Here is a 13,206-nt window from a genome sequence, read left to right as displayed (position 1 = left end):
CTGAAGTTTAAACAAGTGATAATTAGTGACGTACCAAAAATAGTTATATAATCCCCAAAAGAATAGTCTACCAATGTGTGTGCCAAGACCTGGTGCCACAAGTACGTGGGCATCTAGTAGAATATGCAAAAGAATAAAACCTATCCTACTGTCTGAAATAGAATAGACAGCCAAAAATAAGGAAAAGACTCCATCGGGCTGCTGAACGGCATAGGAAGGGAGCAACTCACCTTAGAATGTCGGGCCAAATCAAGAGTATGCACCAGCCTGGTAACCAGATGTACCTGCCTCAGATCCTGTACAATTAAGTACAGAAGTGTAGTATGAGTACATAAATAATATATACATAGTAAGTATCTTGTCTAATCTCAAAGTAGAGACGAGAGGTCGACTTGACACTTACTAGGGTCAAATAATATGAGAAAGTGTTATACTAATCATGGATAACACAAATGATTAAAAATTTATAGCAAGGGGTAACAGGTCCTTTCCTAGATGACATCACAGTTAGCCATTTAAATTTCAGGGCATATAACAAAGTTCAGTCCATAGTAATATACCGAGCAAGAAGCATACGCAAGTAGTGCCGAGGTCGCACGGCCCGATCCAACATAAAAGTAAAGTGTGCACTGTCGGAGGGTCGAACGGCGCGAACCATAGATGCATCTATTATCTTGCTCGTGAATCATACATACGACGCGGTCAAATGTAATTAAACACAACAACAGGCAGGCAAAAATATATATCAGGAGAGCAATTACTCACAGAAATATCAACATCTCTTTAAAAGGGGCCAAGAAAACGATGTTCCTCTTATTAGTTTCATATACCACATTCAACATGATTTAAGCAATCCAAATTAATCATAAAGTTACTAGAATAACACATAAATCATGTTTTTGGGTCCTAGACTACCCGGACTTAGCACAATAGTGGCTAAGCACGGACTCTCGTCACCTAGTGCGTATGTAGCCTCCGCATTTAGTGGAAAATTATTCAATTGTTTGACCTATGGGGACAATTCCCTTAGATAGGAGACTCACTTCGCTCCAAAGCATACTTCTAATACCAAGAACGTGCTCAAACCCTCAATTTGGAGCCACACGATCCGAAACTAATTAAACAAGGTAGGAACTAGTCAATACAAGCTCAAGAGTTCGCATTTTAATTACTAAAGTGATTTCCCTACCTTAAACACAAGTTCCTAAAATCCAACCCCGGGCCCACGTACTCGGATTCCAAAATGTTTCGAAGAAAGTTGTCCTCTATAATCTATAGATCAATAATATGTGATTTCTACTTCATTCCATAACAAATTTCTCGGTTAAATCTAACATTTATCAAAATCCTAGGTTTTGCTCTAACCCCATGGTCTTTCCTTAACCTTTGTGTTTTAATCTACCCGAGGTTCAAGTATTAGACTAGAAATAAATAGGATGAACTTACCTCAAGATGCTAGGTGAAAGGCTTCTCTCAAGAGCTCCAAAATCGTCCAATAAATGAGTGAAAATGAGAGAAAATGGCCTAGAGCCCGTAATAAATGAAGGTCACTGCTTCAGTGATTTCCGCATCTGCAGTCCTGGGCTGCACCTTCGCCCACCGCATCTACGAAAAGGTGTCCGCTTCTGCGGAAATTCATCTGGGCCACTGGGCCGCTTCTGCAATTCCGCTTCTGCGGAAGCTTAGCCGCTTCTGGCTTGGCCAGCCTTGGCCACATTTGCGAGAGAACGACTGCTTCTACGGCCTCGCACCTGCGGCTGACCAACAACATGTGCGGTTATGACAGAAGACTGGAGCTTCAGCTGCTTCCCAAGTTTTCCAACTTTACTCGAGCATCGCCCGATTGATGCTCAGGGCCCCCGGGCCCCGTCCGAATATACCGATAAGTTTGAAATCATAAAATGGACTCGCTCGAACCCTCGGAATGCTTGAAACAATGCTAAATCTAAGAATCAACCCCTAAAACCAATTGAATCAAACTTATGAACTTCAAGTTCTTTAATTCACTCCTAACGTGCCGAAACGTACTTATACTACTCGGATTGACACCAAATTTTGCGGGCAAGTCTTAACTGTTATATTGGACCGCTACCAGGCTCTGGAACCAACATACGTGCCCGATACCAACATGATCAATCATTATTTGATTTCATTAAATCCTTAGAATTTCAGTTTAACAATTTCTAACAAAAATTTGTTACTCGGGCTAGGGACCTCGGAATTCGATTTCGGGCATACGTCCAGGTCTATTTTCCTACGGACCCTACGGGACCGTCAAAACACAAGTCTGGGTCTGTTTTCTAATAATGTTGATCAAATTTAAAATTAGCCTTTTAAGAAAATCTTAGGGAATCAAGTGTTCCTATTATAACCAAAACTCTTCCAAATCCCGAACCAACCATCCCCGCATGTCGTAAATTAGTTAAAGCAAGCGCAGAAAGTTTTATTTAGGGGGGTGGGGTTCTAAAAAGCAAATTAACCAGTCGGGTCGTTATATTCTCCACCTCTTAAACAAACATTCGCCCTCCAACGGACATAGAAAAGTACCTGAGCTAGGAAAAAGATGGGGGTATTTGCTCCGCATGTCCTCCTCGGACTCCCAGGTCGCCTCCCCAACTGGTTGGCCCCTCCTCATAACTGGCGATCTTGTCTATCAATAATGGCAACTGGCTCCTCCTCATAACCCAGACTCTCATCCAACTGAATAGTACTGAAGTCTAACACATGGGACAAGTCAGCGTGATACTTCCACAGCATCGATACATAGAAAACTGGATGAACTTCTGACAAGTTGGGGGTAAAGCAAGCTCGTAAGCAACCTCCCTAACTTGTCTTAACACCTCAAATGGGCCAATAAACCTTGGGCTCAACTTGCTCTTCTTTCCGAATCTCATAACACCCTTCATTGGCGAGACTTTCAAGAGGACCTTCTCGCCAACTATGAATGATACCTCACGCGTTTTCTGATCCGTGAAACTCTTCTGCCTGGACTGAGTTGTGTGAAGCCTCTCCTGAATCAACTTTACCTTTTCCAAGGCATCTTTCACCAAGTCTGTACCGTACAACTTAGCCTCACCAAGCTCAAGCCACCCGATAGGAGAACGACATCGCCGACCATATAAAGCCTCAAATGGAGCCATCTCTATGATGGACTGATAGCTGTTGTTGTAAGCGAACTCTACCAAAGGCAAGAACTGATCCTACTGTCCTTTAAAGTCAATCACACATGTTCTGAGCATGTCCTCCAAAATCTGAACTATCCGTTTTGACTGTCCGTTGGTCTGAGGGTAAAATGCAGTGCTGAGCTCCACACGGGTCCCCAACCTAAACGGCTCTCCAGAAATGAGAAGTGAACTGAGGGCCTCTATCTGATATGATGGAAATAGGCACACCTTGCAACCGGACTATCTCCGAAATGTAAATCTGAGCCAATCTCTCTAATGTGTAAGTAGTCACAATTGGGATAAAGTGTGCCGACTTGGTCAACCTATCAATAATGACCCACACTGCATCAAAATTTCGCAAGGACCGAGGCAACCCAACTACGAAGTCCATAGTAATGTGCTCCCACTTCCACTCTAGTTTAGGCATCTGCTGAAGTAAGCCACCTGGCCTCTGGTGTTCATACTTAACATGCTGGCAATTCAAACACCTAGCCACATACTCTACTATGTCTTTCTTCATCCTCCGCCACCAATAATGCTGCCTCAAGTCATGATACATTTTCATAGCACCCGGATGAATAGAATACCGCGAACTGTGTGCCTCTTCTAGAATCCTCTCCCTCAGACCATCAACATTAAGAACACATAGGCTACCTTGGAGTCGCAGAACACCATCATCGCCAATAGAAACTTCCTTGGCACTACCCTGCAACACTGTCTCTCTGAGAACCTCTAAATGTGGATCATCGAACTGTCGGGCCTTGATCTGCCCCAATAATGAAGACTGAGCAACAACACACGCAAGGACCCGGCTGGGCTCTGAAATATCTAATATCACAAGTCTGTTAGCCAAAGACTGAATGTCCAAGGCTAGTGGCCTCTCCTCCACTGAAATGAATGCCAAGCTACCCATACTCTCTGCTTTCCTGCTTAAGGAATCCGCGACCATATTTGCCTTGCTCGGATGATAAAGAATGGTGATGTCATAATCTTTCAGTAACTCAAGCCATCTACGCTGCCTCAAATTGAGATCCCTCTGCTTGAACAAATGTTGTAAGCTGCGATGATCAGTGTAAACCTCGCATGACACACCATACAGATAATGCCTCCATATCTTAAAAGTATGAACAATCGCCGCCAACTCTAGATCATGCATAGGACAATTCGTCTCATGAATCTTCAGCTGGAGTTAAGCATATGCAAAAACTCGCCCCTCCTGCATCAATACACAACCCAAACCAATATGTGAAGCATCACAATATACCATATACATCCCTGAATCAGAAGGCAACACAAGAATTGGTTCCATAGTCAAAACTGTCTTGAGCTTCTAAAGCTCGCTTCACAATCATCGGACCAACAGAAAGGAGCACCCTTCTGGGTCAATCTAGTAAGAGGTGAAGCAATTTATGAAAAGCCCTGCACGAATCGCTTGTAGTAACCTGCTAACCCCAGGAAACTCCTGATCTCGGTCACTGAAGTAGGACGTGGACAACTTTGAACTGCCTCAATCTTCTTGGGATCCACCTTAATACCATCTCCTGACATAATATGCCCTAAGAATGCCACTGACTCTAGCCAAAACTCACACTTGGAGAACTTAGCATATAGCTTTTGCTCTCGCATGGTCTGAAGCACTACTCTCAAATATTGCTCGTGCTCCCCCAGGCTACGTGAGTATATCAAAATATCGTCAATGAATATGATGATAAAGGAATCAATATAATTCTGAACACCCTATTCATGAAGTCCATAAACGCTGCTGGGGCATTAGTCATGCCAAAGGACATCACCAGAAACTCATAATGGCCATATCTGGTATGGAACGTAGTCTTCGGAAAATCTGAGTTCTGAATCTTCAACTGATGGTACCCTAATCTCAAGTCAATCTTATAGAACACCCTAGCACCCTGTAACTGGTCGAACAAATCATCAATGTGCGGCAACGGGTACTTGTTCTTGATGGTAGCCTTGTTCAACTGGCGGTAATCAATGCACATCCTTCTAGTCTCATCCTTCTTCTTTACAAACAACATGGTGCACCCCAAGGTGACACACTTGGTCTAACAAACCCCTTTGCTAAAAGCCCCTCAAGCTGCTCCTTCAACTCTTTCAACTATTTCAGAGCCATAGGGTACTGTGGGATAGATATAGCTGGGTACTTGGAGCCAAATCAATATAGAAATCAATATCGCGATTCAGTGGCACGCCAGGAAGATCAGAAGGAAACACATCGGCGAACTCCTCAACTACTAGAACTGAATCAATTGTTGGAGACTCTATGGTGGTGTCCCGAACATAATCCAGATAAGCCAAACACCCCTTCTCGACCATATGCCGAGCCTTCAGGAAAGAGATAACCCGACTAGATGTATCAACTGTGGAACCTCTCCACTCCAACCCTAGCAACCCTGGCATCGCTAATGTAACAGTCTTGGCATGGAAATCAAGGACGGTGTGGTATGGGGATAACCAATCCATGCCCAGAATGACCTCAAAGTCGATCATATCAAGCAACAGGAGTTCTGCTCTAGTCTCGAAACCACAGAATGTGACCATACAAGACCGGTAGATCTGATCTACAACCACAGAATTGCCCATAGGAGTGGACACATGGATAGGAGTGCCCAAAGGCTCAGGAGAAATAACCAAAAAATGAGCAAATAGAGATGATACATATGAATAGGTGGACCCTTGATCAAATAATACAAAAACATCTCTACCGCAGATGGAAATAATACCTGTGATGATGGTATCTGACGCCAATGCATCTGGTCTGGCCGGGAGGGCATAGAATCTGGCTGGAGCATCGGCTGGTTGGCCTTCACCTGACTGAGCAGTAGCTGACTGGCCTCTCATTGTTTGGTCTCCACCTCTAGGACGACCTCTACCACTTTGTCCCCTGCCTCTAGGCGGCTGGGCAATCGGTGCTGGAATCATAGGCTGCTGACCCTGCTGTATTGCCTTGCCCCGAATCTTGGGGCAGGTCCTCTTCATGTGACCTGGATCTCCACACTCGTAGCAACCTCTCGGCATCATAGCCTGCTATCCGGAAGCATGGCCCTGATGGCTTGAATACCCACCAGAGGAACTTGGAATGGCTGGAGGATGGTATGAACTCCCTGGTGTAGCGCTGGAATATGAACTAGAAGAACCCTGAGGACCTGAATGTCCACTAGAAGAACCCTAAATAGCTAGCGGACGATAAAAACTCTCTGGTATGACGCTGAAATAGGGGCGCGCTGGAGCACCCTGAGCAGGTAGTGGTGCTGAATTTGGGGGCCTGCTGGGCTGACCCCTCCCAAACTAACCTCTACCCCTAGCCGGGGCACCTCTGAACTCTCCGGAGAATCGGGCCCTCTTGTCCTGCTGCGCCTGCTCTCTACCTCTCAAACGATATCCCTTAAAACTCTGAGCAATCTCCACCACTAGCTGATAAGAAGTCCCCATCTCCACCTCTCGGGCCATGTTGGCCCTAATGCCAGAATGCAACCCTGCAACGAACCTCTGCACCCTTTATGTGTCAGTAAGAAGTATCATCAATGCATGGCGGGACAACTCAGAAAACCTCGCCTCATAATCGGTCACGGACTCTGACCCTGCTCAAGCTTCTCAAACTGATACCACAGCCCTTCCCTCTCAGAGGGTGGAATATACCTGTCCAAAAATAACTGCATGAACTGACCCCAAGTGATGGGAGGAGAACCTACGGGCCTACCAAGAACATAAGACTGCCACCATCTATGGGCCCTGCCCTCCAGCTGAAAAGTAGTGAAGTCAACCCCATGCAACTCCAATATCCTCATGTTGTGCAGTCTGTCCCTGCACCTATCAATGAAATCCTGGGCATCCTCATGACGCTCACCCCCGAAGATAGGAGGGTGAATTTTAGTCCATCTATCCAACAACTTCTGCGGGTCACCATCCGTAGCTAGTCTAGGCTCGGGCACCACTGCAGTAACTGGCTGAGCCCTATCCGCGGGTAGTACACCCGGAGTCTGATACACTATAGCTGCATGACCAGGAGCCTAAGCAGTATGGGTCTATGCTCCCCCTCCTGCCTTTGATGTAGCTGGATCCGCTGGAAATAAACTAGCCCGAGTCATGGTGTCCATGAACTGCGGCATACGGCCCATGACCTCCTGGAAACCCGGTGCTATCATAAAATCTGTCGGAGTAGGCTCAGTTGCGGGCACCTCGCCTTGCTCCACAATGATAGGATCTCCCGCAGAATTCGCCGATAGTGCTATTGGTACTGCTTTTGGACGCCCTCGTCCCCTACCTCAGGTCGGTGCCCTCCCCCGGCCTCTGCCTTGGCCTTTAGCAACGGAGGGAGCAGCTCCTCCTGGGTCTGGAACATCAGCCGTGCATGTCCTCACCATCTGTGAGAGAATAGAAGAGGGAAATTTTGCATACCAACCATTGCACGATAGGAAATGAATAAAGAGTAGTTTTCTAACACCCTATAGCCTCTCGAAGATAAATACAGATGTCTCCGTACTGATCCACAAGACTCTATTAGGTTTTCCAATGACATCTGAGACCTACGTGAACCTAGTCTCTGATACCATGTTGTCACGACCCAATTTCATTATAGGTCGTGATGGCGCACAACACCATTGTCAGGCAAGCCCACGCGAAAATATTAATAAGTTCTCATTTTTACTTTACCAAAACAAGTACACCAATTTCTTAATCTGAAGTTTAAACAAGTGATAATTAGTGACGTACCAAAAGTAGTTATATAATCCCCAAAAGAATAGTCTACCAATGTGTGTGCCAAGACCTGGTGCCACAAGTACGCGGGCATCTAGTAGAATATGCAAAAGAATAAAACCTATCCTACTGTCTGAAATAGAATTGACAGCCAAAAATAAGGAAAAGACTCCATCGGGCTGCTGAACGGCATAGGAAGGGAGCAGCTCACCGTGGAATCTCGGGCCAAATCAAGAGTATGCACCAGCCTGGTAACCAGATGTACCTGCCTCAGATCCTGTACAATTAAGTACAGAAGTGTAGTACGAGTACATAAATAATATGTACCTAGTAAGTATCTTGTCTAATCTCGAAGTAGAGACGAGAGGTCGACATGACACTTACTAGGGTCAAATAATATGAGAAAGTGTTATACTAATCATGGATAACACAAATGATTAAAAATTTATAGCAATGGGTAACAAGTCCTTTCCTAGATGACATCACAGTTAGCCATTTAAATTTCAGGGCATATAACAAAGTTCAGTCCATAGTAATATACCGAGCAAGAAGCATACGCAAGTAGTGCCGAGGTCGTACGGCCCGATCCAACATAAAAGTAAAGTGTGCACTACCGGAGGGTCGAACGGCGCGAACCATAGTTGCATATATTATCTTGCTCGCGAATCATACATACGACGCGGTCAAATGTAATTAAACACAATAACAGGCAGGCAAAAATATATATCAGGAGAGCAATTACTCACAGAAATATCAACTTCTCTTTAAAAGGGGCCAAGAAAATGATGTTCCTCTTATTAGTTTCATATACCACATTCAACATGATTTAGCAATCCAAATTAATCATAAAGTTACAAGAATAAAACATAAAGCATATTTTTAGGTCCTAGACTACCCGGACTTAGCACAATAGTGGCTACGCACGGACTCTCGTCACCTAGTGCGTACGTAGCCTCCGCATTTAGTGGAAAATTATTCAATTGTTTGACCTATGGGGACAATTCCCTTTTACAAGGTTAGATAGGAGACTCACTTTGCTCCAAAGCATACTTCTAATACCAAGAACGTGCTCAAACCCTCGATTTGGAGCCACACGATCCGAAACTAATTAAACAAGGTAGGAACTAGTCAATACAAGCTCAAGAGTTCGCATTTTAATTACTAAAGTGATTTCCCTACCTTAAACACAAGTTCCTAAAATCCAACCCCGGGGCCACGTACTCGGATTCCGAAATGTTTCGAAGAAAGTTGTCCTCTATAATCTATATATCAATAATATGTGATTTCTACTTCATTCCATAACAAATTTCGCCATCTGTGAGAGAATAGAAGAGGGAAATTTTGCATACCAACCATTGCACGATAGGAAATGAATAAAGAGTAGTTTTATAATACCCTATAGCCTCTCGAAGATAAATACAGATGTCTCCATACCAATCCACAAGACTCTATTAGGTTTGCCCATGACTTCTGAGACCTACGTGAACCTAGTCTCTGATACCATGGTGTCACGACCCAATTTCATTACAGGTCGTGATGGCGCCCAACACCATTGTCAGGCAAGCCCACGCGAAAATATTAATAAGTTCTCATTTTTACTTTACCAAAACAAGTACACCAATTTTTTAATCTGAAGTTTAAACAAGTGATAATTAGTGACGTACCAAAAATAGTTATATAATCCCCAAAAGAATAGTCTACCAATGTGTGTGCCAAGACCTGGTGCCACAAGTACGTGGGCATCTAGTAGAATATGCAAAAGAATAAAACCTATCCTACTGTCTGAAATAGAATTGATAGCCAAAAATAAGGAAAAGACTCCATCGGGCTGCTGAACGGCATAGGAAGGAGCAGCTCACCGTGGAATCTCGGGCCAAATCAAGAGTATGCACCAGCCTGGTAACCAGATGTACCTGCCTCAGATCCTGTACAATTAAGTACAGAAGTGTAGTATGAGTACATAAATAATATGTACCTAGTAAGTATCCTGTCTAATCTCGAAGAAGTAGAGACGAGAGGTCGACTTGACACTTACTAGGGTCAAATAATATGAGAAAATGTTATACTAATCATGGATAACACAAATGATTAAAAATTTATAGCAAGGGGTAACAGGTCCTTTCCTAGATGACATCACAGTTAGCTATTTACATTTCAGGGCATATAACAAAGTTCAGTCCATAGTAATATACTAAGCAAGAAGCATATGCAAGTAGTGCCGAGGTCGTACGGCCCGATCCAATATAAAAGTAAAGTGTGCACTGCCGGAGGGTCGAACGGCGCGAACCATAGATGCATCTATTATCTTGCTCGCGAATCATACATACGACGCGGTCAAATGTAATTAAACACAACAACAAGCATGCAAAAATATATATCAGGAGAACAATTACTCACAGAAATATCAACTTCTCTTTAAAAGGGGCCAAGAAAATGATGTTCCTCTTATTAGTTTCATATACCACATTCAACATGATTTAGCAATCCAAATTAATCATAAAGTTACAAGAATAACACATAAAGCATATTTTTGGGTCCTAGACTACCCGGACTTAGCACAATAGTAGCTACGCACGGACTCTCGTCACCTAGTGCGTACGTAGCCCCAACATTTAGTGGCAAATTATTCAATTGTTTGACCTATGGGGACAATTCCCTTTTACAAGGTTAGATAGGAGACTCACTTCGCTCCAAAGCATACTTCTAATACCAAGAACGTGCTCAAACCCTCAATTTGGAGCCGCGCGATCTGAAACTAATTAAACGGGGTAGGAACTAGTCAATACAAGCTCAAGAGTTCGCATTTTAGTTACTAAAGTGATTTCTCAACCTTAAACACAAGTTCCTAAAATCCGACCCCGGGCCCACGTGCCCGGATTCCGAAATTTTTCGAAGAAAATTATCCTTTATAACCTATGGATCAATAATATGTGATTTCTACTTCATTCTATAACAAATTTCGTGGTTAAATCTAACTTTTATCAAAACCCTAGGTTTTGCTCTAACCCCATGGTTTTTCCTTAATCTTTGTGTTTTAATCTACCCGAGGTTCAAGTATTAAACTAGAAATAAATAGGATGAACTTACCTCAAGATGCTAGGTGAAAGGCTTCTCTCAAGACCTCCAAAATCGCCCAATGAATGAGTGAAAATGAGCGAAAATGGCCTAGAGCCCGTAATAAATGAAGGTCACTGCTTCAGTAATTTCCGCATCTGCGGTCCTGGGCCGCACCTGTGTCCACCGCATCGGCGGAAAGGTGTCTGCTTCTGCAGAAATTTATCTGGGCCACTGGGCCGCTTCTGCGGGAAGCAACCGCTTTTGCGGCTTCTGGCTTGGCCATTCTTAGCCGCTTCTGCGAGAGAACGACCGCTTCTGCGAGAGAACGACCGCTTCTGCGGTCTCGCACCTGCGGCTGACCAACCGCAGGTGTGGTTATGACAGAAGATTGGAGCTTCAGCTCCTTCCCAAGTTTTCCAACTTCACTCGAGCCTCGCCCGATTGACGCTCGGGGCCCTCGGGCCCCGTCCGAACATACCGACAAGTTTGAAATTATAAAACAGACTCGCTCGAACCCTCGGAATACCCGAAACAATGCTAAATCTAAGAATCACCCCCTAAAACCAATTGAATCAAACTTATGAACTTCAAGTTCTTCAATTCACTCCTAACGCGCCGAAACGTACTTATACTACTCGGATTGACACCAAATTTTGCGGGCAAGTCTTAAATGCTATATTGGACCGGTACCGGGCTCCGGAACCAACATACAGGCCCGATACCAATATGATCAAGCATTATTTAATTTCATTAAATCCTTTCATTACTCGGGCTAGGGACCTCAGAATTCGATTCCGGGCGTACACCGAGGTTCCATATTTTCCTACGTACCCTCCGGGACCGTCAAAACACAAGTCCGGGTCCGTTTGCTAAAAATATTGACCAAAGTTAAACTTAGCCTTTTAACAAAATCTTAGGGAATCAAGTGTGCCTATTACAACCAAAACTCTTCCAAATCCCGAACCAATCATCCCCGCATGTCGTAAATTAGTTAAAGCAAGCGCGAAAAGTTTTATTTAGGAGGACGGGGTTATAAAAAGCAAAACGACCAGTCGGGTCGTTACATGAGCTTAGCAATTCATCTCCGTGTCATGGTTCGATACAATGCGAGGACGAGCCTTGGCATGCCACCCTAGTTTCGATTAGCCATACAAAATTATGGAAGTCCGATTTTGACGGTGTACAAAATCTTACTACACTCCAAAGGCATTCACAATCTTAAACGCAAGTCACTCTTAACCTTTTGGCTTTAGGAAAACAACCCTCTTCCCTCTTGACCCAAAGTCGCTGTCAAATTGAAATAATTATTGCCGAAGTTTCCAGAAACGTAGAAATGGCCACAATAATCAAGGACTATGACACTTTTTTCTTCTCAAAAATGGAAAAAATATATTTTTATCGCCAGTTGAGATTTCTGCCTTTCCTATGTCATTTCTGCAAGAAAATACAGGTCCACCCGAAGATGCAGGAAAATGTTAAATCAACTTCTCATTTACCACAAAACTTACTAGAAATTTCTAGCAAAATCTCTGCTCTTTGCCAAAAAAATAAGACATACAGCAAAGGATTTTCTTTAACATATGTTCCTTTATTTTGAAAATCAAATTTCTTCTTTATATAAGTTTACCAGTTTGTATTAGGAAAGAACTGAAAATACATCAGGAAAATTAACAAGATATTCAAATTTACCAATTATAAACATCTCGAGATAGATTATTGGTTGTTTAACTACCATCAGAATGTGGCAAAAGATAAGAATTAGGTGAATATGACATATCGTAACACTAAAATAGGAATTGTGGCATACATAAACTTATATTTCTTGTTTAACTAAAATAAGTATATGGTTTTAGACTTTAGAGGTTTCTATCACCCTATTATTTATCTCTCAAATTAAATAACAAAAACACTTAGAGGTAAAATCAGTTACCAATAAACATTCTTTGCGACTTGCTTAAGGCAACACACCTATGTTTCTTCCGTCTCTTATACTAGGTTATCCAACTTTAAAGACATTCCTCATCTTCGATTTTACTTAATTGGGTAATGTTTTTGACTTTAATGACACATAGTTAAGGATTTCTTACGCTAATGTAAGTATGTAAATCACTTTGCCTTACCAACTCTTTACGTTAAAAAAGCACTTGTTATCCTCTTCTCTCGTCCGGTATTCGGTATCCATATTGAAGCCCGATTATATCTGGATTCGTGCCGCGTAGGGCCCCATTCGGGGAGAAGCGCTCCCTACCAAGGATTTTTCCATACTCAG

At 43.2% G+C, this 13,206-nt stretch overlaps 2 protein-coding genes across 2 annotated transcripts; both read right to left on the bottom strand.

Annotated features, from left to right (window-relative positions):
- Positions 1-3,324: 3,324 nt before the first annotated feature.
- LOC138889728 (uncharacterized mitochondrial protein AtMg00860-like) lies at positions 3,325-4,790 on the bottom strand. The gene is made up of 4 exons (XM_070173064.1): positions 4,607-4,790; positions 4,429-4,439; positions 3,752-3,930; positions 3,325-3,487 (listed from the first exon to the last, which is right to left on the bottom strand). The coding sequence occupies exons 1-4, from the start codon at positions 4,788-4,790 to the stop codon at positions 3,325-3,327; spliced, it is 537 nt and encodes a 178-aa protein (XP_070029165.1).
- A 495-nt stretch (positions 4,791-5,285) lies between these two features.
- Positions 5,286-6,200, bottom strand: LOC138889727 (uncharacterized). Its single transcript, XM_070173062.1, has one exon. It carries the CDS (start codon positions 6,198-6,200, stop codon positions 5,286-5,288), a length of 915 nt encoding a protein of 304 aa, XP_070029163.1.
- Positions 6,201-13,206: the final 7,006 nt, after the last annotated feature.

This window comes from Nicotiana sylvestris, chromosome 4 (assembly GCF_000393655.2).
Source record: "Nicotiana sylvestris chromosome 4, ASM39365v2, whole genome shotgun sequence".
In the NCBI taxonomy this organism is placed as follows: domain Eukaryota; kingdom Viridiplantae; phylum Streptophyta; class Magnoliopsida; order Solanales; family Solanaceae; genus Nicotiana; species Nicotiana sylvestris.
The sequence above is the reverse complement of the archived record's forward strand: the minus strand, read 5'-3'. Positions and strand labels throughout refer to the sequence as shown.